A 25,441-nucleotide genomic window follows, 5' to 3' on the forward strand; every position below is an offset into this window, starting at 1 on the left:
CCTAACCCCAACCCTAAACCCTAAACCCTACCCCTACCCCTCATCCTCACTCCCACCCAAAACTAACCTTAAAGCTTCCCCTAACCCCTAACCCATGAACCCAAACCCTAACCCCATCCCCTAACCCCTAACCCCAACCCCAACCCTAAATCCTAATCCTAAACCCTAACCCTGAACCTCACCTCACCCCTAACCCTAACCATAAACCCTCACCCTAAACCCTACCACTAACCCTCACCCCAACCTTCACCTAAACCCTCACCCTAAACCTAACCCTAATCCACCCTAACCCCTAACACTAAACCCTACCCTCCCAACCCTAAACCCTCGCCCTCACCCTTGCCCTAGCCCTAACCCCGAACCTACCCGAACCCTAATCCTACCTAACACCTAACCCCTAACCCTACCCCAACCCCATACCCCTACCCCCTACCCTCACCCTAACACCTAACCCCAACCCTAAACCCTCCCCCTAAACCCTAACCCCTAACCCTAAATCCTAACCTAAACCTCACCTCATCATAAACCCTACCCTACCCCTCATCCTCACCCCCACCCCAACCTAACCCTAAAGCTACCCCTAACCCATGAACCCAAACCCAAACCCTAACCCTAACCCTAACCCCAACCCCAACCTTAACCCTCACCCTAAACCTAAAGCTACCCCAACACCTAACCCCTAACCCTAACCCCAACCCTAAACCCTAAACCCTAACCCTGAACCCTTAACCCTTAACCCTAACCCTTAACCCCTAACCCTTAACCCTTAACCCCTAACCCTTAACCCTCACCCTAATCCTAACCCCCCTAACCCTAACCCCTAACCCTAAACCCTACCCCTACCCCTACTCCAACCCTAACCCTAAACCCTAAACCCTCGCCCTCACCCTCGCCCTAGCCCTAACCCCTAACCTAACCGTAACCTACCTGAACCCTAACCCTACCCCTCACGGCTAACCCCTAACCCTAATCCTACCCCTAACGCCTAACCCCTAACCCTACCCCAACCCCTTACCCCTACCCCTAACCCCTACCCTCACCCTCACCCTAAACCCTAACCCTCATCATCACCCCTAACCCCAACCCCAACCCTAAACCCTCACCCTAAACCCTAACCCTCTAACCCTAAACCCTCACCCTAAACCCTACCCCTACCACTCATCCTCACCCCAACCCCAACCTAAACCCTCATCCTAATCCTAAAGCTATCCCTAACCCCTAACCCATAAACCCAAACCCTAACCCTAACTCCTAACCCCAACCCAACCCCCTAACCCTTAACCCTAACCCCAACCCTAAACCCTAAACCCTAATCCTAAACGCTCACCCTCACCCTAAACCCTAACCCTAACCGCTAACCCCAACCCCCTAACCCAACCTAAACCCTCACCCTAACCCCAACCCCAACCCTAAACCCTTACCCTAATCCTAAACCCTCACCCTAACCCCCCTAACCCTAACCCCCTAACCCTAAACCCTAAACCCTACCCCTACCCTAAACCCTCACCCTCACCCCTGCCCTAGCCCTAACCCTAACCCCTAACCTAACCTACCCGAACCCTAATCCTACCCCTAACGCCTAACGCCTAACCCCTAACCCTACCCCAACCCCTTACCCCTACCCTCACCCTAACCCCAACCCCCTAACCCTCACCCTAACCCCAACCCCTAACCCTAAACCCTCACCCTAAACCCTAACCCCCTAACCCTAAACCCTCACCCTCACCCTCACCTTAAACCCTACCCCTACCCCTCATCCTCACCCCCACCCAAACCTAACCTTAAAGCTACCCCTAACCCCTAACCCATGAACCCAAACCCTAACCCTATCCCCTAACCAAAACCCCTAACCCTTAACCCCAACCCCAACCCTAAACCCTAATCCTAAACCCTAACCCTGAACCCTCACCCTCACCCCTAACCCTAACCATAAACCCTCACCCTAAACCCTACCCCTACCCCTCACCCCAACCTTCACCCTAAACCCTCACCCTAAACCTAACCCTAATCCACCCTAACCCCCTAACACTAAACCCTACCCCTCCCCCAACCCTAAACCCTCGCCCTCACCCTTGCCCTAGCCCTAACCCCTAACCTACCCGAACCCTAATCCTACCCCTAACACCTAACCCCTAACCCTACCCCAACCCCTTACCCCTACCCCCTACCCTCACCCTAACACCTAACCCCAACCCTAAACCCTCACCCTAAACCCTAACCCCCTAACCCTAAATCCTAACCCTAAACCCTCACCCTCATCATAAACCCTACCCCTACCCCTCATCCTCACCCCCACCCCAACCTAACCCTAAAGCTACCCCTAACCCATGAACCCAAACCCAAACCCTAACCCTAACCCTAACCCCAACCCTAAACCCTAAACCCTAACCCTGAACCCTCACCCTAACCCCTAACCTAACCCTAACCCTAACACTACCCCTACCCCTACCCCTAACCCCTAATGCCTAACCCCTAACCCCAGCCCCTAACCAAAATCACGCTTGGCGTTGCAGCTAGCTGGAGATGTTAGGAGTAACAAGAAGGGTTTCTTCAGGTATGTTAGCAACAGGAAGAAAGTCAAGGAAAATGCGGGCCCCTTGCTGAATGAGGGAGGGAACCTAGTGACAGAGGATGTGGAGAAAGCTAGTGTACTCAATGCTTTTTTTGCCTCTGTCTTCACAGACAAGGTCAGCTCCCAGACAGCTGCACTCTGCAGCACGGTATGGGGAGGAGGTGACCAGCTCTCTGTGGGGAAAGAAGTAGTTCGGGACTATTTAGAAAAGCTTGACGAGCACAAGTCCATGGGGCCGGATGCACTGCATCCGAGGGTGCTAAAGGAGTTGGCTGATGAAATTGCAGAGCCATTGACCATTTTCTTTGAAAAATCATGGCACTCGGGGGAGGTCCCGGATGACTGGAAAAAAGCTAATGTAGTGCCCATCTTTAAAAAAGGGAAGAAGGAAGATCCAGGGAACTACAGGCCAGTCAGTCTCACCTCAGTCCCTGGAAAAATCATGGAACAGGTCCTCAAGGAATCAATTCTGAACCACTTAAAGGAGGGGAAAGTGATCAGGAACAGTCAGCATGGATTCACCAAGGGCAAGTCATGCCTGACTAACCTAATTGCCTTCTATGATGAGATAACCGGTTCTGTGGATGAGGGGAAAGCAGTGGATGTGCTATTTCTGGACTTTAGCAAAGCTTTTGATACAGTCTCCCACAGTATTCTTGCCAGCAAGTTAAAGAAGTATGGGCTGGATGAATGGACGGTAAGGTGGATAGAAAACTGGCTAGATGGTCGGGCTCAACGGGTAGTGATCAATGGTTCCATGTCTAGTTGGCAGCCGGTATCAAGTGGAGTGCCCCAAGGGTCGGTGCTGGGGCTGGTTTTGTTCAATATCTTCATTAACGATCTGGAGGATGGTGTGGACTGCACCCTTAGCAAGTTTGCAGAGGGTGGGAGGAGTGGTTGAGATGCTGGAGGGTAGGGATAGGATACAGAGGGACCTAGACAAATTAGAGGATTGGGCCAAAAGAAATATGATGAGGTTCAACAAGGACAAGTGCAGACTCCTGCACTTAGGACGGAAGAATCCCATGCACTGCTACAGACTAGGGACCGAATGGCTGGGCAGCAGTTCTGCAGAAAGGGACCTAGGGGTTACGGTGGACGAAAAGCTGAATATGAGTCAACAGTGTGCCCTTGTTGCCAAGAAGGCTAATGGCATTTGGGGTTGTATAAGTAGGGGCATTTCCAGCAGATCGAGGGATGTGATCATTCCCTTCTATTCAGCACTGGTGAGGCCTCATTTGGAGTACTGTGTCCAGTTTTGGGCCCCACACTATAAGAAGGATGTGGATAAATTGGAGAGAGTCCAGCGGAGGGCAACAAAAATGATTAGGGGGCTGGAGCACATGACTTATGAGGAGAGGCTGAGGGAACTGGGATTGTTTAGTCTGCAGAAGAGAAGAATGAGGGGGGATTTGATAGCTGCTTTCAACTACCTGAAAGGGGGTTCCAAAGAGGATGGATCTAGACTGTTCTCAGTGGTAGAAGATGACAGAACAAGGAGTAATGGTCTCAAGTTGCAGAGGGGGAGGTTTAGGTTGGACATTAAGAAAAACTTTTTCACTAGTAAGGTGGTGAAGAACTGGAATGGGTTACTTAGGGAGGTGGTGGAATCTCCTTCCTTATAGGTTTTTAAGGTCAGGCTTGACAAAGCCCTGGCTGGGATGATTTAGTTGGGTTTGGTCCTGCTTTGAGCAGGGGGTTGGACTAGATGACCTCCTGAGGTCCCTTCCAACCCTGAGATTCTATGATTCTATGATTCTAACCCTAACCCTAACCCCTAATGCTCACCCCGACCCCCACCCCCACCCCAACCCTAACCCTAACCCTAAACCAACCCTAAATCCTAACCCTGACCCTAACCCCTAAACCCTAACCCTCACCCTAACTCTAACCCTGAACCCCTAACTCTAACTCTAACCCTAAGCGATTAGGCAGCTTTGTGAACAGGGGTTGCTAACAGGGAGTTTCACAGGGGAGTTCTCCAGGTGAAGGAGGAGCAAATACAGCATCCTTGGGATCAGTGACTGTTTGTGTTTGGGGGTTACTTGCTGTTTGCTGAACTTGTGTTTGTCAGTCTGGTTGGTTGGTTGATTGAAGGACCGTGTGCTGTGGCTGGCAGTTGGAGGCTGTGAGATTCAATGGAAGGTCTGAAAGCTAGAAGCCTGACACATCAGAAAAGGGCAGACAAATAAACGGTGACAAGTTTTTAAAGTGCTTGTACACAAATGCTAGAAGTCTAAACAATATGGGTGAACCAGAGTGCCTTGTGATAAAGGAGGCTATTGATATAATAGGCATCACAGAAACCTGGTGGACTGAGAGGAATCAATGGGACACAATCATTCCGGGGTACAAAATATATCGGAAGAACGGGTCATGCGTGGGGGGGTGAGGGGGGTGAGGGGGAGTGGCACTATATATGAAAGAAAATATAAAATCGAAGTAAAAATCTTAAGTGAATCCACATGTGCCATAGAATCTCTGTGGATAGAAATTTCATACTCTAATAAGAATATCACATTAGGGATCTATTATCGACCACCTGACCAGGACAGTGATAGTGATGATGGAATGCTAAGGGAAATTAGAGAGGCTATCAAAATAAAGAACTCAGTAATAGTGGGGGATTTCAACTATCCCCATATTGACTGGGAACATTTCACTTCAGGACGAAATGCAGAGATAACATTTCTCAATACTTTAAATGACTGCTTCATGGAGCAGCTGGTACGGGAACCCACAAGGGAAGAGGCAATGCTAAATTTAATCCTGAGTGGAGCGCAGGAGCTGGTCCAAGAGGTAACTATAACAGGACCGCTTGGAAATAGTGATCATAATACAATAGCATTCAACATCCCTGTAGTGGGAAGAACATCTCAACAGCCCAACGCTGTGGCATTTAATTTCAAAAGGGGGAACTATGCAAAAATGAGAGGGTTAGTTAGACAAAAGTTAAAAGGTACAGTGACTAAAGTGAAATCCCTGCAAGCTGCATGGGCGCCTTTTAAAGACACCATAATAAAGGCCCAACTTCAATGTATACCCCAAATTAAGAAACACAGTAAAAGAACTAAAAAAGAGCCACCGTGGCTTAACCACCATGTAAAAGAAGCAGTGAGAGATAAAAAGACTTCCTTTAAAAAGTAGAAGTCAAAGCCTAGTGAGGCAAATAGAAAGGAGCACAAACACTGCCAACTTAAGTGTAAGTAAGAAAAGCCAAAGAGGAGTTTGAAGAATGGCCTAGCCAAAAACTCCAAAGGTAATAACAAAATGTTTTTTAAGTACATCAGAAGCAGGAAGCCTGCTAAACAACCAGTGGGGCCCCTTGATGATCGAGATACAAAAGGCACGCTTAAAGACGATAAAGTCGTTGCGGAGAAACTACATGGATTCTTTGCTTCAGTCTTCACGGCTGAGGATGTTAGGGAGATTCCCAAACCTGAGCCGGCTTTTGTAGGTGACAAAAGGAACTCTAGGAACTGTCACAGATTGACATGTCACTAGAGGAGGTTTTGGAATTAATTGATAAACTCAACATAAACAAGTCACCGGGACCAGATGGCATTCACCCAAGAGTTCTGAAAGAACTCAAATGTGAAGTTGCAGAACTATTAACTAAGGTTTGTAACCTGTCCTTTAAATCGGCTTCGGTACCCAATGACTGGAAGTTAGCTAATGTAACGCCAATATTTAAAAAGGGCTCTAGGGGTGATCCCGGCAATTACAGACCAGTAAGTCTAACGTCGGTACCGGGCAAATTAGTCGAAACAAGAGTTACGAATACAATTGTCCGACATATAGAAAAGCATAAACTGTTGAGCAATTGTCAACATGGTTTCTGTAAAGGGAAATCGTGTCTTACTAAACTATTAGAGTTCTTTGAAGGGGTCAACAAACGTGGACAAGGGGGATCCAGTGGACGTAGTGTACTTAGATTTCTAGAAAGCCTTTGACAAGGTCCCTCATCAAAGGCTCTTACGTAAATTAAGCTGTCATGGGATAAAAGGGAAGGTCCTTTCATGGATTGAGAACTGGTTAAAAGACAGGGAACAAAGGGTAGGAATTAATGGTAAATTCTCAGAATGGAGAGGGGTAACTAGTGGTGTTCCCCAAGGGTCAGTCCTAGGACCAATCCTATTCAACTTACTCATAAATGATTTGGAGAAAGGGGTAAACAGTGAGGTGGCAAAGTTTGCAGATGATACTGAACTGCTCAGGATAGTTAAGACAAAAGCAGACTGTGACGAACTTCAAAAAGATCTCACAAAACTAAGTGATTGGGCAACAAAATGGCAAATGAAATTAAATGTGGATAAATGTAAAGTGATGCACATTGGAAAAAATAACCCCAACTATACATACAATATGATGGGGGCTAATTTAGCTACAACGAGTCAGGAAAAAGATCTTGGTGTCATCGTGGATAGTTCTCTGAAGATGTCCATGCAATGTACAGAGGCAGTCAAAAAAGCAAACAGGATGTTAGGAATCATTAAAAAGGGGATAGAGAATAAGACAGAGAATATACTATTGCCCGTATATACATCGATGGTACGCCCACTTCTCGAATACTGCATACAGATGTGGTCTCCTCATCTCAAAAAAGATATACTGGCACTAGAAAAGGTTCAGAAAAGGGCAACTAAAATGATTAGGGGTTTGGAGAGGGTCCCATATGAGGAAAGATTAAAGAGGCTAGGACTCTTCAGCTTGGAAAAGAGGAGACTAAGGGAGGATATGATAGAGGTATATAAAATCATGAGTGATGTGGAGAAAGTGGTCCGGCCGTTCTTACGTTCTTTATGTTCTTATGTAAGTATTAGCCTTAGATCGATAAGAGTTAGTAAGGAAGTAGGATATGCATATGGTGCCCCAGGTAAATTTTACAATTTCTCTCTCTTTGTCCCTTTGTTTAGTTTGCACCCTTTTATCTGTATAAATAATACTGTTTGGGTATTGCATGGGGCTCACATTATCTGGGTGTTATTAGCAGAGCACTTTGCTAATAAAACAGAGTGATCTGACAAACTGAGTCCTGAGTCTAACTTTGACACTTGCCTGTTCCACTGCGAAAAGGTACTAGTGGCCGTTGCCTAGGGGATGGTGAGCGATGGGTCGCCGGGTTGCCACTGCTTTTGAGCTTGGTGCCCTGTCTTGTGTAGGTGGAGAAGGCGGTGTCATGAGTGTCCTAAGTTCTCTCACTACCTCAAGGTCTCTGGCGTGAAGGGAAACTCCAGTGCTTCCGTATGACCCTCCCATGGAGGGGCGTTTTGAGAACCAGCCTCGACCTTGGCCTCAACCTCAATGGTGCCAGGCTAGGCAGTGACACGCTTATGTAGTCCAAAGCAGGTCTCACTGCGCCCGAGTCGTTCCATGCTGGTCTTGGTGTGGGTGAGCCCCTGCCCCCCATCCAGCGATCGGGAACGGTGCCGCGTGCTGCCATGGGCAGGGACACTGTGCAGGGAGCCCTGTTGGTGCCGAGGAGCTTTCTTGGTGCCGAAGTTTCTCATGTCAACATCAGAGCACTGTGCCAAGGTGCTCGGTGCCAGATCGGCTGACCCCAGCTCTGAGTGGGGATGAACTGAAGCTTCCATCAGCAGCATCTTAAATCTTTGATTCCTCTCTTTTTGAGTCCTGGGGCAAAATCCCCTATCGATCTTGCAATGGTCTTTTTGATGCAATTCCCCCAGACACTTCAAGCATGCCCTGGTCCGGGAGGTTGGGGGGGGTGGGGGTGTACCTACTGGAATTCTAACTATTTACTGTTAATAACTACTGAATTAACTATTTACAATAGAAAAGTCTGAAAAGATGAGGGGGAAAAGCTTGCTGAAGCAAGAGAATGAGTGTTCTGGCTAACCATCACAGGTGGTAAGAAGGAACTGAAGTGGTGGTGGGTCGGCAGGGCCCTATATATGGTGCCATGGATGCGTAACTACAGGGGGTGCCTGAGCTGACCCACCGGGTACTGCTTTGGGGAGGGGGAACTTCTGGCTACTGTGCATGTGGCACACAAAAACCTAATGGAATGGACATGAGCAAGCATTCGAAGAAGAAATGATGGTTCTTCAATATGTGTCCCTGTAATGGTCCTCAGGGAGGGCCCTTTGGGCAGCTATGTCAGAGTTTTTAGGCTTTCCACTGTGCTGCTGGAGCTGTAGGCTACAGAGCTTCTTACTCCCAGCTCTGCCACCCAAATTAACTAATTCCCTGCCTTTTAAGTCCTCCAGCAGATGGAGTGTTTGCGGCAGGTGGTCAGGAGTGGCTGAGCCTAAAATAATCCCTCAACTCCATGTTGCCCAGTGTGGGGTTTGTACACCCCATCACAGTCCCCCTATGTAAGTGTATGTGCTTCCCTGCACTTCTGATCAGAGCTCTTTGGTAGTAGTGTCTGTTCAGCCCGTATATGTGCCTCTCCCTCCCTTGTGCTCTGCCTCACGGCTAATTAGTGCTGCATGGGCAAACCACACTCAATTCCTTGTCTACTGAAGAGTCCTCATCCTACATAGAGCTGAGGAGGGTTGGTCATGGAGCACAAGATGAGTAACTTCCTCATCTTCTTCAAGTAGTGTCCTTCTGAGTGCTGCGCTGTAGCTGACTCCAGTGGGAGTTTGGGGCCTTGGCTCTGAAATACTGCAGAGCCAAAGCTAGCATTGGAAGTAGAGTCCCCAGTAATCGCATGGTGTTCTGCAAAGGTATGAATAGAGGCCCAAGTGTCCGCTCTGCAGATTTCAGAGCTATGGACATTACCAATCTTGAGTGTGAACTACATTGCAGACATGATAGCGCCACCCCTTTAGACCTAGCAGTGTGTAAACAGAGGTGGTCTCCATTAGCAGCAGATTTCTACTAGATTTGCTTAGCGATGGCACAACTCAGTGTCTGCAACATATATGGGCGAGAGTAAGGTTATAAAAAGTTTGCCAGTAGTCAAGTTTTACCATCCCACGGAAAAAGCCAAGGGCAACTGAAGCCCAACAACTGTTTGGGAGGAGGCAGTGGGATCGACTGTACTTTCCTTTTGTCCCCCTTTCCTGCAGAAGCAGAATTCACAATGGGTAGGCTCCCCCCCCCCCCCCCAAAACACACACCTTTTCCCCCATCGGAGTGTAATGCAGGCACACAGTCTGAGTAATTACTTCAAGCAACAACAACACAGGTGTGAATATCTGCTTGAAAATAAGAGTTCCTTCACCTTGCTCAAAACCTCCAGTCCCCTTTCAAGCAATGCACACACTTCTAACTGCTGCTGTTTTAGCATTAAGCTTCTTTAGTTTCTCCCTCCCACTGAGTTTCTGTCTTTTGGCGTTTGTCCCCAGATGCAGTAGTTTCTACTCCCCAGCCCTCCCTTTGTAATTTACTAACCATGATTTGATTGTTCGATGCACCTGTAGACTGTTTTGGTTTTCACAGATACTTTCAACTTCTCCCAGTTTAGTATCAGCTGAATTTCATTAACCTGCTGTTTACAACCTTTCTGACAATTAAAGGGACACTGACAACGTAAGTCAATTTTGTCTATTTTTTTAAACCCACTGTTGTTGCTTTGGTTACTTTCAGGGCCACCCAGAGGATTCAGGGGGCCTGGGGCAAAGCAATTTCAGGGGCCCCTTCCATAAAAAAAAGTTGCAATCCTATAGAATCCTGTATTCTCGTGAGGGGTCCCTGCAGGGCCCGGGCAGCCCTGGGAAAAATAAACATTTAAAAATCTTCCTCATCTCGGCACAAACACAGTTTTGAGAACTTCTTTTCAAGGAACCTTTACAAGGTATCACTGGGTCTCAGCATCAGCTAGTGCTAAAAGGCACTAAAGCTCATTAAAAGGGTTGGACAAATATTTTCCGTCAGAACTTTTTTGGATTGAAATCTAGGGTTTTTTTAAAAAGCAGAAAAAAATCACGGACAATGTCTGCCACAACCTGAACATGGTTTGGGGTTTCAGAAGCGTGTGGCCAAATATTTGCTGCTTGCTGTGTTTGATTGTTTAAAGAAATAAAGTTCTGCTTAAAAAAAATCCAAAACTTTTGAACCACCTCAGCTTGTGACCAAACGCCTGAGCCCATCCAGTCAGAGATTTTTTCCATGTTTCTGATACTCTCCTGGCTTCCTTGACTCACAGCTGTCTCCATAACTTTGGGTTCATTTAGGTTAGAACATAAGAATTGCCATATTGGGTCAGACCAAAGGTCCATCCTGTCTACTGCTAGTGGCCAATGCCAGGTGCCCCAGAGGGAGTGAACCTAACAGGTAATGATCAAGTGATCTCTCTCCTGCCAGCCATCTCCAGCCTCTGACAAACAGAGGCTAGGGACACCATTTCTTACTCATCCTGGCTAATAGCCATTAATGGACTTAACCTCCATGAATTTATCTGTTTCCTCACAAACTGGAGACGGTTACTGTGGGTTTGTCTTTAGTATAGACTATGTACATACTCCACGAACTGAGCATTTGAACTTGTTCCAGGATCTGGGATGAGCCTAGGATGTGAAAACTGAAATGCTCAAAATAGCACATGCGTGTGAATGGACACAGCGTGTTAAAATTAACCCAGGGGTTCTCAAACTGGGGGGTCACAAGGTTATTACTGGGGGTCGTGAGCTGTCAGACTACACCTCAAACCCCACTTGGTGCGCTGGTGCCACCACTGCTCAGGGGGGCAGTCAGGGGGGCAGGAAGTGGGTGGGGGGGTCAGATAGGGGGCAGGGCCAGGCTGTCTGGAGAGGCACATCTTTCCCTACCCTAAAGCTCATTCAACAGTTTGAGGCTTGCAGACAGTTATTTAACACAAAGAGCCAAGCTGTTATCTTTTCTCTTAAAGGGACGGTAGCCCTAACTTCTCAAATGCCAAATTATAGTCTACATTTAATTTCAGTGCCATAGGGAGATTCATGTCAGGGGAGGGTAGCTTCATTTAAAATTAGCCACTTTAGATTAACAACCAAGAGAGCCATGGGGGAGGGGACACATCAGAAGAGCAATATCCTACACCAACCCCCTCAGCAGTGGCAGCTCCAGCCAGGCACCAGCGCACCAAGCGCGTGCCGCGAGGGTGGCAGTCCGGCAGCCTTCGGGGGGCTTGCCTACGGGAGGTCCACCAGTCCGGCCGATTTGGCAGCAATTCGACGGTGGGTACGCCGAAGCCACGGTACCGGCGTACCTCTCGCAGGCCTGACGCTGAAGGCAGCCAGCCTGCTTGCTGTCTAGCAAAAAAGCTAAAGCTGCCCCTACCCCTCAGAATCCCCAACTCATCCTGCTCCTTGTCCCCTGACTGCCACCCCACCCCGAGACCCCTCTCAACCACCACCCCGGGACCCCCGCTCCCTGAATGCCCCAACCCCTATCCACCCCCATGGAGTCCTGACAGACCCCCAAACCTCTGCCCCTCCCTGTCCCTTATCCAACCCCCGGCCCTCTTACCATGCCGCTACCCCTGCCTCTCCTCTCTCCCGGAGCCTTAGCGAGCTGGGTCCAGGAGTGGCCCTGGACAGAGCTAAAGCAGCCTAGCTCTGGCGGGACCTGAGCTCCCACCGTTCGGCTTCAGCTCGCAGCCCTGCCCCCTTACCATGCGTCTCCGAGCAGCAGGAGCCACGCCGCTTAGCTCTGTCCAGGGCGCGCCATGCTGAGGCACTGGTGGATGGGGGAAGGCAGAGCCTCAGAGATTCTCATGGGGGCCCCGTGGGGTCGGGGCAAATTGCCCCACTGGCCCCCCCCCCCCCCCCGGCAGCCCTGGTTACTTGTAAAGGAATGGAGGAAAATGCCACTTTTTTCAGTTTATTTTGTATTGTTTTCAGGTTTTATACCACCTCAACACCATCATACACAAGCACCTTCCTATCAATCATCATCTGTCACGTAAGGTTCATTCACTCTCCCATTCCAGGAGAGGCTGCGTGTGCAGTGTTTTGATAAGAGGTTTGGTTTTTCAAATGTACATGCTGTGTATGTTCAGAGTTTGTTAGAGAAGGCAGATGGAAGAAAATGCACCATACATTTGAAGTGGAAGGTGATGAGGTCTGAGATGGTCCTTAGTTCCTGCGGGAGTTCATTTCACTCAACACTGACTTTACAGGGGAGACTGACTGTACCAATTTCGTCAGTTCACACTGGTCTTCACAAAGGAGGGGGAGAAGAATGTTTTAAAGAGTGTAAAATTACAGAGTTTGGTAGGGGACTTGGGAAGGGGGGGGGGGGGGAGGGAGGAGGTATCCAAAACTCATTAACAAGGACCAGATTTCAAGCTGATGGTATCCCTTTAACAAAATGTTAAATAAAATGGGCCTCCACATTGATCCCTACCCCACTCTCCTAGATGTCACCTAAAAAACCTGAGAAAGCTTTGGAGAGGAAGCAGCACGCAAGATAGGGCTGGAATCTAATTTCATTTTATTTTAGCAAATTGCATGTTCATCACTTATCAACATCTCTACATTAGGAGTTACAGAACTCTCCATTTGTTGTTTTTTTAAAAAGCGCAAACAAGAAGTGAAAACTCAGGTTCTTCATCTTTTAAAAAACATTTCAAAGTTGAATTCAAGATGACTTGTATATATTTTGGTATTAGGTAACAGATGGAGGATGTGTGGAATCGCTTACTCAAATCATGACAACCCGACTAACTGAAAAATCAGGAGATTGCCCATTATGGGACTCCTTTGACATCAGATGGGTCAGAATGTTTTGCATTCACTCTGAGATCTGACTCATTTTCAAGGGGAACTTGCCGGTCTGAAGTGGCCAAACAAAAGATCTCCTTAGCAAATCACTACAACGGCCACGCAGAGAGAAGCACCTTCAGAATTCAGTGTGAGCATTGTATATATTTTGCTTCTCCATAGAAGCATTAGGAACCCTTTGTGTTAAGTTACCATGCAGCAAATCTAAGGAGAAAACTACTGCAGTTTTGCCTTTTCACTTCAGAGTTACATTTCCCCAATGATCCTGTTCCTGCTCTGTAAAGATATAAAAATCTTCTTTGAACAAGTTTTAAAAGCAAAAACCCCAAACACTCACCATAAAGTGTACAGATTACACGCTCTAGAAAAGCCCTAAAATTATTGCAAAAACTAAAGATGACTTGTTTCAGGGGGAGGGCAGGCACAAGGCATCTAGATCTAACTCGGGTTGGTTTGACTTCGTTTTCAGCTTTTCCCCATCATTCAAGAAAAAAAAATTAAGTGTTTAAGCATTAGAACTAAAATACAAATGCACGTTGACATTATAAAACAAGATTGTGGATTTGACCATGGATTCCTGACACACTGGAAAAGTTTACTTTTTGCCCGGAGAGACTTCCTCATGGTGGATTTGCCCTTGGCAGGATTTCGCTTCTTTCTCCCGCTTGCTGCTGGTTTCTTGGAAGAGCTGCTACCAGAGGGCCTCTTGATGGATGGGGCTGCTGGTCTGGCTTTCTTGGCAGGGGTTTTGACCTTGGGCGGGGGCTTTGCTTTCCCCCGGCGGACTGCAGGGGCCTTTCTTGGCTTGGGTTTGGACTCTCTTCGTTTCACAGGGGGGGCCCTGCTCTGGGATTTTGGGGGGGATCGCATCTGCATCCTGTCAGGAAGGACAAGAAAATTTAGTACCAAGGCAGCATCGCACAAGGGTTAATTGATATAAAATGGAGCAGAATTCAGCCTACATCTTTAATGTGGAGGACCCACCTCAATTTGAGTAGCCAGACCCCAAGAGCAAGAAAATCTTTTAAGCAAGATCACAGTGTAAAGCTCTTAACAGTCCTCAGGGTGATCTAAATTTGTATCTCCTTTGTTAGCATATAACCCTATGAATAGTGCCTGTCATTCAGGAGTATGAGTCATGCAACCCAAGCGTCCAAGAGCTTTCCTTTGTGTTGGGTTTGTTACTAATATAGCCACTCAGCGTAAATGTACATTTGGAGCAAGAACAGTTTAATTTGGCTTTAGAACAGTAAATACACCAGCCAGAAGAGCGCAAAGTAAACTTATCCTGTATTTATCTGATATCATTAAAAAGTCTCCAGCTTTTAAAAGTGAGACCACAACCTTTCCTAAAGCATAGAAGAAACATGGAGAAACTAAATGGAAAAGGAAATGGATACTAAATATGATACAAAGAATAAGAAAAGGCCCTCTCAGCTTTTATGAAATTGAGTAAAGACTACCATTGGAGCCAGTCCAGGTGCACACTGATAACGCGTGTACAGCACCTACCATGATAGAGTCCTGATCCCGACGGTGTCCAAAGCCTCCAATCACAAAAAAACTATACACCACCTTGCAAATGCCTGCATCATCCCCTGCTATTCCAGTCCTGGATCTCTCTGCAGTAATGGCTATCTGTGGATAATTATCCACTGCCAGAGATTGACTAATCAATTCTCAGCAGTTAGCCCTAGTCCTAAAGAACTTTACCACAGCCATGACAAAGGCCAATGAATTGCCCCAAACTCTGGTTAATCATGACCTCAGTTCCTTCATGGATGATCCAATGTCTGAGTCGCCCCTGCACTATGTTGTTTTGCTGGAGCCTGCTGCTGAAGAGGCAGGATTCCCATGAAGCCTGTAACTGCAGGTCAGTCATACTTTTTAGTATGTCATACTGGAGGAGTCCTGTAGCAAGGAGATTTGGCTTCCCTCAGAGATTGACAGGGAGGGACCACAACATGCCCCCTGTTGTGTAGAACCAGGAAAGCTATGCCTGCCCCGCTGGAAGCTGAGGAGCAGGACAGGAAGTGGAATTACAAAAGGTAGGCCCTTCAGCTCAGCTGGGCTGGAGCTGCCAAGGGAGACAGATGCATCCTGCCTGCTGCTGGAACCTGGAGAGGAACCCCATTGTGCTGAAGACTAGCCAGATCTCCCTGGGCTGCTAGCTGACCAAGATGCTGAGTAGCTGTGGGGGCTGCCGCCTGAGGACTGGCCAGAGTTCCCAGGGCTGCTGGCCAACCGAGACACCAAGGAGCTGCTGGGGCTGCTACCTGAGGACTGGCCAGAGCTCCCTGAGGAGACAAAGGATCCCCACGTTACAGAGGTACCAAACCCCAAGGATGTAGGAAGTAGCCCAGGGGAACTAGATGACCATCAGGTTAAGTGTTGGCCTGATCCTAGGTCAGAGTGTTGCAGGCAGACTACTCTGCCACTGTTAGGGCCCTAGGCTGGGATGTGGTGGAGTAGGTTGGGCCAAATCTCCCCACCGTAGGCCAGAAGGCCTGTGTTGGTCTACCATCCACTGAGCCCTAGACTGCTTTGCTGCTCTGCCCTAACTGAAGGTCCGGGGCTCAGACTGCCTTACTGCCTGGCCTGAGGGCCTGAATACTAGATGCAAGGTAATTTCCCCTTTTTGAGATCACCTTTACAGGTGTGTGACAGCAAGGAGGCATGGCCTCCCTGAGAGACGGACCAGTAGGGATAGCCATGCAGGCATACAAGCCCATTTGTTTTCAGCTCTATACCTTTTCTTTGGAGGTGGTTCTTCTTCCTCTGACTCTTCTTCCTCCTCAGATTCCTCTTCTGCCTCCTCTTCCTCCTCCTCAGATTCCTCAGAATCCTCCTCCTGCTGCTTCTCTGGGAACAGCACACCTGGGCTGCAAGAGTAATCTTGTTAACTCATGTCAAAGGATAAAAAGTTCAGTATCAGATGGCTGAAAAGGAGCCACTGATTGACCCTACATTGCCAGGGCTAGTTGCCCATTTTGTTACAGTAAAACCTAGCTAGTTTGAGCTTCCACACACCGGATTTACACACGATGCTGATTTCCATGCATGGTGCTAAATATTATAGAAATCAATGAGGTGCTGCTAGGGAAGGGCCAAGGTGGATGAAGTCAAGCTGGCTGCAAATTAATGGACATGCCACAGCCCCACCTCTCCCCTAAGCAGTCCTTCCTCAAGCTTTCTTACACATTGCTCTCTCCCATTGCAGGCATAGCAGGGGGATGGCAGTTTAAGTCAAGGTTCTCACTGATCATGGAGCAGGTCCTTAAGGAACCCATTTTGAAGCATTTGGAGGAGAGGAAGGTAATCAGGAACAGTCAATAAGGATTCACCAAGGGCAAGTCATGCCTGACCAACCTGATTGCCTTCTATGATGAGATAACTGGCTTTGTGGATACGGGGAAAGTGGCGGATGTGATTTACCTTGACTTTAGCAAAGCTTTTGATATGATTTCCCCCTGGAGCCGGGTTTGTTCAGCATCTTCATTAATGATTTGGATGATGAGATGAATTACACCCTCAGCAAGTCTGCGGATGACACTAAGCTGGGGGGAGAGATAGATACGCTGGAGGGTAGGGATAGGGTCCAGAGGGGCCTAGACAAATTGGAGGATTGGGTCAAAAGAAATCTGATGAGGTTCAACAAGGACAAGTGCAGAGTCCCGCACTTAGGACAGAAGAATCCCATTCACTGCTACAGGTTGGGGACTTGACTAGCTAAGCAGCAGTTCTGCAGAAAAGGACCTGGGGATTACAGTGGACGAGAAGCTGGATATGAGTCAGCAGTGTGCCCTTGTTGCCAAGAAGGCTAATGGCATATTAGGCTGCATTAGTATGAGCATTGCCAGTAGATTGAGGGAAGTGATTATTCCCCTCTATTTGGAACTGGTGAGGCCACATCTGGAGTATTGCCACTATTCTGTAGTGGGGGGCCAGTTTTGGGCCCCCCAGTACAGAAAGGATGTGGACAAATTGAAGAGAGTCCAGTGGAGGGAAACAAAAATGATTAGGGGGCTGGGGCACACGACTTATGAGGAGAGGCTCAAGAAACTGGGCTTATTTAGTCTGCAGAAGAGAAGAGTGAGCGGAGATTTGATAGCAGCCTTCAACTACCTCTGATATTGACTGGGAACTTTTCACTTCAGGACGAAATGCAGAGATAAAATTTCTCGATACTTTAAATGACTGCTTCATGGAGCAGCTGGTACGGGAACCCACAAGGGGAGAGGCGACTCTAGATTTAATCCTGAGTGGAGCGCAGGAGCTGGTCCAAGAGGTAACTATAGCAGGACCGCTTGGAAATAGTGACCATAATACAATAGCATTCAACATTCCTGTGGTGGGAAGAACATCTCAACTGCCCAACACTGTGGCCTTTAATTTCAAAAGGGGGAACTATACAAAAATGAGGGGGTTAGTTAGACAAAAGTTGAACGGTACAGTGACTAAAGTGAAATCCCTGCAAGTTGCGTGGGCCCTTTTTAAAGACACCATAATAGAGGCCCAACTTCAATGTATACCCCAAATTAAGAAAAACAGTAAAAGAACTAAAAAAGAGCCACCGTGGCTTAACAACCATGTAAAAGAAGCAGTGAGAGATAAAAAGACTTCCTTTAAAAAGTGGAAGTCAAATCCCAGTGAGGCAAATAGAAAGGAGCACAAACACTGCCAACTTAAGTGCAAGAGTGTAATAAGAAAAGCCAAAGAGGAGTTTGAAGAACGGCTAGCCAAAAACTCCAAAGGTAATAACAAAATGTTTTTTAAGTACATCAGAAGCATGAAGTCTGCTAAACAACCAGTGGGGCCCCTTGACGATGAAAATACAAAAGGAGCGCTTAAAGATGATAAAGTCATTGCGGAGAAACTAAATGGATTCTTTGCTTCAGTCTTCACGGCTGAGGATGTTAGGGAGATTCCCAAACCTGAGCTGGCTTTTGTAGGTGACAAATCTGAGGAACTGTCACAGATTGAAGTGTCACTAGAGGAGGTTTTGGAATTAATTGATAAACTCAACATTAACAAGTCACCGGGACCAGATGGCATTCACCCAAGAGTTCTGAAAGAACTCAAATGTGAAGTTGCGGAACTATTAACCAAGGTTTGTAACCTGTCCTTTAAATTGGCTTCGGTACCCAATGACTGGAAGTTAGCTAATGTAACGCCAATATTTAAAAAGGGCTCTAGGGGTGATCCTGGCAATTACAGACCGGTAAGTCTAACGTCGGTACCGGGCAAATTAGTTGAAACAATAGTAAAGAATAAAATTGTCAGACACATAGAAAAACAAACTCTTGAGCAATAGTCAACATGGTTTCTGTAAAGGGAAATCGTGTCTTACTAATCTATTAGAGTTCTTTGAAGGGTCAACAAACATGTGGACAAGGGGATCCGTGGACATAGTGTACTTAGATTTCCAGAAAGCCTTTGACAAGGTCCCTCACCAAAGGCTCTTACGTAAATTAAGCTGTCATGGGATAAAAGGAAAGGTCCTTTCATGGATTGAGAACTGGTTAAAGGACAGGGAACAAAGGGTAGGAATTAATGGTAAATTCTCAGAATGGAGAGGGGTAACTAGTGGTGTTCCCTAAGGGTCAGTCCTAGGACCAATCCTATTCAATTTATTCATAAATGATCTGGAGAAAGGGGTAAACAGTGAGGTGGCAAAGTTTGCAGATGACACTAAACTACTCAAGATAGTTAAGACCAAAGCAGATTGTGAAGAACTTCAAAAAGATCTCACAAAACTAAGTGATTGGGCAACAAAATGGCAAATGAAATTTAATGTGGATAAATGTAAAGTAATGCACATTGGAAAAAATAACCCCAACTATACATACAACATGATGGGGGCTCATTTAGCTACAACGAGTCAGGAAAAAGATCTTGGAGTTATCGTGGATAGTTCTCTGAAGATGTCACGCAGTGTGCAGAGGCGGTCAAAAAGCAAACAGGATGTTAGGAATCATTAAAAGGGGATAGAGAATAAGACTGAGAATATATTATTGCCCTTATATAAATCCATGGTACGCCCACATCTCGAATACTGTGTACAGATGTGGTCTCCTCACCTTCAAAAAGATATTCTAGCACTAGAAAAGGTTCAGAAAAGAGCAACTAAAATGATTAGGGGTTTAGAGAGGGTCCCATATGAGGAAAGATTAAAGAGGCTAGGACTCTTCAGTTTGGAAAAGAGGAGACTAAGGGGGAAATGATAGAGGTATATAAAATCATGAGTGATGTTGAGAAAGTGGATAAGGAAAAGTTATTTACTTATTCCCATAATACAAGAACTAGGGGTCACCAAATGAAATTAATAGGCAGCAGGTTTAAAACAAATAAAAGGAAGTTCTTCTTCACACAGCGCACAGTCAACTTGTGGAACTCCTTACCTGAGGAGGTTGTGAAGGCTAGGACTATAACAGTGTTTAAAAGGGGACTGGATAAATTCATGGTGGCTAAGTCCATAAATGGCTATTAGCCAGGATGGGTAAGAATGGTGTCCCTAGCCTCTGTTCGTCAGAGGATGGAGATGGATGGCAGGAGAGAGATCACTTGATCATTGCCTGTTATGTTCACTCCCTCAGGGGCACCTGGCATTGGCCACTGTCGGTAGACAGATACTGGGCTAGATGGACCTTTGGTCTGACCCGGTACGGCCTTTCTTATGTTCTTATGTTCTTACCTGAAGATGGGTTCCAAAGAGGATGGAGCTAGTCTGTTTTCAGTGGTGGCAGATTGTCAGAATAAGGATAAATGTTTTCAAGTTGCAGTGGAGGTGGTCTGGGTTGGATATTAGGAGAAACTATTTCTCTAAGAGGGTGGTGAATCACTGGAATGGATTACATAGGGAGGCAGTGAAATCTCCATCCTTAGAGGTTTTTAAGGCCTGGCTTGACAAAGCCCTGGCTAGGATGATTTAGTTGGGGGTGGTCCTGCTTTGAGCAGGGGGTTGGACTAGATGACCTCCTGAGATCTCATCCAACCCTAATCTTCTATGATTCTATGATCCCAGGCAGCTGTGCTGAAGCCATGATGGACTTGAAGATTAATAGGATGATTCATGCTTGAGTGTAGAGTCTTTGAGAGGTCACCCTGCCACATGTCTCCTCAGAAGAGGCTCTCAAGATAGTCACCCTCTTCATGCTCCAAGTGGCTCAGCTTAAAGGTAGGAATGTGAAGAAATTAAAGATGGTGGAGCTGAGACTGGTTCTCTCCCCTCCATAAAGAGGGGAGGCTAGCTTTATGGTATTACAGATAGTGGGATAGTTGGACCCAGGATATTTTTCCTTATAATCATTCTTGTGTTAAGAAGCAAGGAAACTGAGGGCCATGCAGATTTGCTTCATCTTGGAAGCACTTAAATAATACAATGATGGGTACTACAGAAGATAAAAGGACAGAATATCTGAGACTACTAGACCCAATATTTTATATATTCCTTAAGAGTCTCCTGGTTGGTAAAGCCATCATAATGTTTAATCAGATTTGTTATCATCAGAACCTAGAATGATACGGGTTATACAATGTTGGGCATAATCAAGGTTGTTAAACCCTATTAAAAAACAAAAACAAAAAAACCCCCACAAACAAACAAAATCTTCCAAGGTAAAAAAAAATTGGTCCTGTGAACATCAAAATGTTAAACAACATGGCTAGGCTAATGGTTTGTGAAATGCTCTGCATGACCACCTGTCAACGGAGGGCTCTTTACCTGGGGTAATAAGGGAAGCACAGCTGGAAGGTGCCACTGAAACCTTTCCCAGAGATCTGCTCCATCCAGCCATTCTTCTCACATTTCTGCAGGGTTCTCTTCAGTAGATGCACTGCAGGAAGTTAAGTAAGGGTGTGTCAGTAACGTTATCCAGCCACAAGCCCTGACTTTACTGTTCTATACAGGCCCCTTCTCGATGCAGTCAGCTTCTGTGTAGGACCCAGATAAAGAGCTGCTTTAGAAGAGGTTTACTACATATGTACGGTATGTAGAACTTACAGGGCAATTAGGTAGATTTCAGGTGGGGAAGGGAAAGAAAAATCGCATAAAAAGGAATATACTGTTTAGTAAGCATAATAAATGGAAAGGTATTCACTCCATCCAGCTTCCACAATATTGCTGAAGTGGGGCTTTTAGAGAGATAACATTTCACTGTAACAAAATCATTTGGGACTAAGCCATCCTTTTATCAGCCTACAGACCATTCACACTGAATAGTTTTAATTAAAAATAGCACTTAAAGAGCTTGCTTTATTAACGGAATGGATCATTTCCATTAAACTATTAGCTTTGTCCATGTTAGATGCACAAGAGTCCAAAATAATTATTTAAAGAAAAACCACCAAGTTTTATAATATGCCTCATAAGGCTATTTTTAAACCGGGGCAGCGAAAGGAGTGCAAGGGACAAAATGACAACCATGGCAGAGCACAGAACTCCTAACATAACTCCCTGTCTGCTTCTACATCTCCTCGGGTCTCCTGCTCTGGATAGTCCAGAAAGAGAGTGAGATCATTACAGATATTTCCATCTAGTGGTAGGGGGTGTAAGTTAACAGATGGCATGCTGAAATGTTTCCACATACGACCAGTGGTAAACAGATATGATACATCTGCAAGCAATGATCAAATGTTCTCAGGCACTGGGGATAAGGCGTACATAATCAACCTATCAACCAGAGTTAAAATTTCCTACAGCAATGCTCTAAAACCAAATAATGCCAGTGCTAAATACATATTAGACTAGCATGGATATTCTTCCCACAGCAGAGATTCAAGCCGAGTCATGGGTCAAAAGACGAAGTTACTCACTGTGTGCAGTAACAATGGTTCTTCAAGATGTGTCTCCCTATGGGTACTCCACTGTAGGTGTGCTTGTGTCCATGTGTTGCAGGTTGGAGAACTTGGGCAGCAGTGTCCATTAGGCCCGCACATACGCTGGTCTCCTCTCATGCCCTACCATGAGGCTAGTCAGCGTGTGTGGTCTAACCCCCTCTGTTCCTTTTCTACCACAGAGTCACTGACAAGAACTCCAAGTAGAGGGGAGCAGGGTGGGTTGTGAAGCACTCATAGGGGGACACATCTCAATGATCCATTGTTACGGCACAAGGTGAGTAACTACTATTTCAGGGATTGGCAACCTTTGGCACGCGGCTCGCCATGGTAAGTACCCTGTCAGGCCGGGCCAGTTTGTTTACCAGCCGCGTCCGCAGGTTCGGCTGACTGCGGCTCCCACTTGCCATTCCAGGCCAATGGGGGCGGTGGGAAGTGGCGGCCAACACATCCCTGGGCCCACGCCACTTCCCACCGCCCCCATTGGCCTGGAGAAGCAAACAGTGGCTAGTGAGAGCCGCAATTGGCCGAACCTGCAGATGCGGCAGGTAAATAAACTGTCCCGGCCCGGCAGGGTGCTTACCCTGGCGAGCTGCGTGCCAAAGGTTGCCAATCCCTGTACTATTTTTTCTAGTAGTGTCCCTATGGGTACTCCACTGTAGGTGACTCCCAAGCAGTATCCCCACTGGAGGGCTAAGACTTCGGAGTAAGGTCAGTTACAAATGACAGTACTGTGGAGTCAAAGATGCCATTGGGGGTGGAGTTCCCAGCGGTTGCATAAATGTTCTCTGAAAGTGTGGACTGATGCTCATGTTGCCGCCCTATAGATCTCTGAGATAGAGACATTCTTGAAGGAAATGAGAGATGAAGATTGACCTTGTGGAGTGTGTACAAGTAGTATCTGGAGGGGTTATATAGTGAACTTGATAACATTGTCTGATGCAGTTTGGGATCCACTTGGAGAGTCTTTGGGCTGATATTGCTGAGTCTTTGGATCTTTCTGCAATGGAGAGAAAAAAAAATCTAGGGGGACTTCCTGAAAACTTTTGTCCTGTCCAGGTAGAAGGCTAGGGCTCTCCTGGCATCTAGAGCGTGTTGTTTTGGTGAGGCTTGGGGTAAAAGGTTGGAAGGTGATGGGGAGGCTACCGTGGCAGTGAATTTCAGATGTGGTCTGAACGTAACCTTGTCCCAAAACAATACACTGTAGGATGGATGTGCCATCAGAGCTGCTATTTCTCCTATTCTCCTAGCCAAGGTAATTGCTATCAGGAAGACTGTCTTCACTGAGAGACATGCAAACAAACAGGTGGCCATGGGTACGAAGGGAGGCCTAGTCAGTCCTTTCAATACCAGGTTTAGGTCCCACATGGGAGTAAGAAATTGAGGAAGTGATCGGATGCAACAGCAGTGAGTATCCCTCTACTGGTTGGTGGAAGGCTGCTACAGCCACTGGGTGGACTCAGAGAGCCCTGATCTTTTTAGGGTTAATGCATAATCTAAGATATGTGGAAGAGTTGATATCAGGGAAATTTTTTGGGAAGTACACCAAATCCAAAACCTGGACCACTTTTGCAGGTAAATACATCATGTTGAGGACTGTGTAATACCTCTTGGACCTCCTTTGAACAGGAGCTTTTTTGGTGTTGGAACCAAGTAGGAGCCATGCCTTGAGCCAGCACCAGAAAATCCAAAGACTAGGGTACGTCCTCAGTTCTGAGAGGAGGAGGAATGGGAGAGGGATCAGCAGGCACATCACAAACTGTGACAGGTAAGGGTGCCAGGTCTGTCTTGGCCAAGTGGGAGCAAGATGGCTCACGCCATCTCTTTATTTCAGCAGGACTTTTGACAGTAGAGGAAAGGAAGGAAAGGCACGGAGAAGGTCCTCATGCCAGGGAGGAGGAGAGCATCGCCCAGAGTGTGTTGTTCTATCCCTGCTCTGGAGCAGTAGTGTGGACATTTCTTGTTCAGGTAAGTGACAAATAGGTCTGTGGTCGGCATCCCCCATCACCTGAATGGATCACGAAGTACTACTGGATCTAGCTCCCAGGTATTTCTACTGAATGATCCATAAAAGGTAATAATTGGAGATATACCAATCTCCTAGAACTGGAAGGGACCTTGAAAGGTCATTGAGTCCAGCCCCCTGCCTTCACTAGCAGGACCAATTTTTGCCCCATCCATCTTTCCTGTCACTTCTTCCCCAATAAAGGATGCTGTTATAATGGTATCAGACACATATCAAGTCAAATCACAACTTCTATTTACAATATTTACACCAGCACCGCTATCCAATAGGTCATCTTTGGGTCCATTATCTGCCACAATGACAGTTATTCTAGGCCTCCCGTTCGAATCCCATCTTAATCTAGTTATCTCCCACTCCTGGGGACCCATTTCCTGTGGGAGCAACTTGTCATCAGGGCTTCTCCTATAGGGTAGGTTTCTCTGAATCCTCAACTTGCACAGCTGCAACTCTTTTCTGCTCCTTAGATATTTCTTCTTCCATCCTTTGCATTTCTTTGATTAATTCATCAGTATGTCTCCCATTCCACTGATCCATATTTACTCCCCTCAATTTCAAATACCTCCAAGCAATATTTCAAATCACATCTACTCCCTTCTGGGGCTCATTCTGATTATTCCACCTTCTACCACAGCCTCTCTCTCTCTCTCTCACGGAATCCTGATCTATAAGCACTCTCATTTGAATATGTTATTGCTTCAACAAAGGGTACTCTGGGTTTGAATCCTTCTACCTTTCATCATTCCTTGGCACATTATCCAGTGCATCCATAACAGTTAACCCCTCGTCCTGGGCTGCTTGGTTCACCAAATTAGTAGACATTGCTAATAAATTCCTCTCCAATCCCTCAAACACATCATTTCAAAATTCCCTCTGTTTCAAATAAACTGACATTAAAGAATCAGCTATGATGTGCCTGGCAACCTCTGTCCTGGGGTTAGTCACCAGTTGTATTTCTCCAGCCAATAACCCCAATGTTATTCTACATAACAGGTAATCCCTAGGCGAATCCCCAGGCTTCATGTAATCTGCACTGGATAGCACTTTCATGGGTCTTTGACCTCTTTCTTTCCCTAACAACATAATAAACTGCAGTATCAGCTGGTGTGCTTCTGGCTGCCTGTCCAAAGCATTTTTCACTCAATCTACTGCCTCTCTAGTGGTAGCTGCCCTGATCAACCTATAAAATTAATTCATATTTAAATTCTCCATTCCTCTTAACTCTGCCCACTGTACTAGCCATATAGCTATATTTTTCATATTCACTGGGTCTAATGACTTTGCCATCAACTGTAAGTCTGATGAACTCGCAGGAATTATTTGTGTCTGTTCTGA

The 25,441-nt window shown here is 46.6% G+C and overlaps 1 protein-coding gene across 1 annotated transcript in view; it reads right to left on the reverse strand.

The window, feature by feature from the left end:
- Window positions 1–9,068: 9,068 nt before the first annotated feature.
- The window catches only part of LOC120388044 (heterochromatin protein 1-binding protein 3-like), a 62,619-nt gene continuing 46,246 nt past the window's right edge, over window positions 9,069–25,441 (reverse strand). Inside the window, 4 exon segments of the mRNA XM_039509587.1 lie at window positions 9,069–9,259; window positions 13,848–14,125; window positions 15,999–16,130; window positions 20,972–21,083. Coding sequence (XP_039365521.1) covers window positions 9,069–9,259; window positions 13,848–14,125; window positions 15,999–16,130; window positions 20,972–21,083 — 713 coding nt within the window.

Source organism: Mauremys reevesii, linkage group 21 (assembly GCF_016161935.1).
Source record: "Mauremys reevesii isolate NIE-2019 linkage group 21, ASM1616193v1, whole genome shotgun sequence".
NCBI classification, from domain to species: Eukaryota; Metazoa; Chordata; order Testudines; family Geoemydidae; genus Mauremys; species Mauremys reevesii.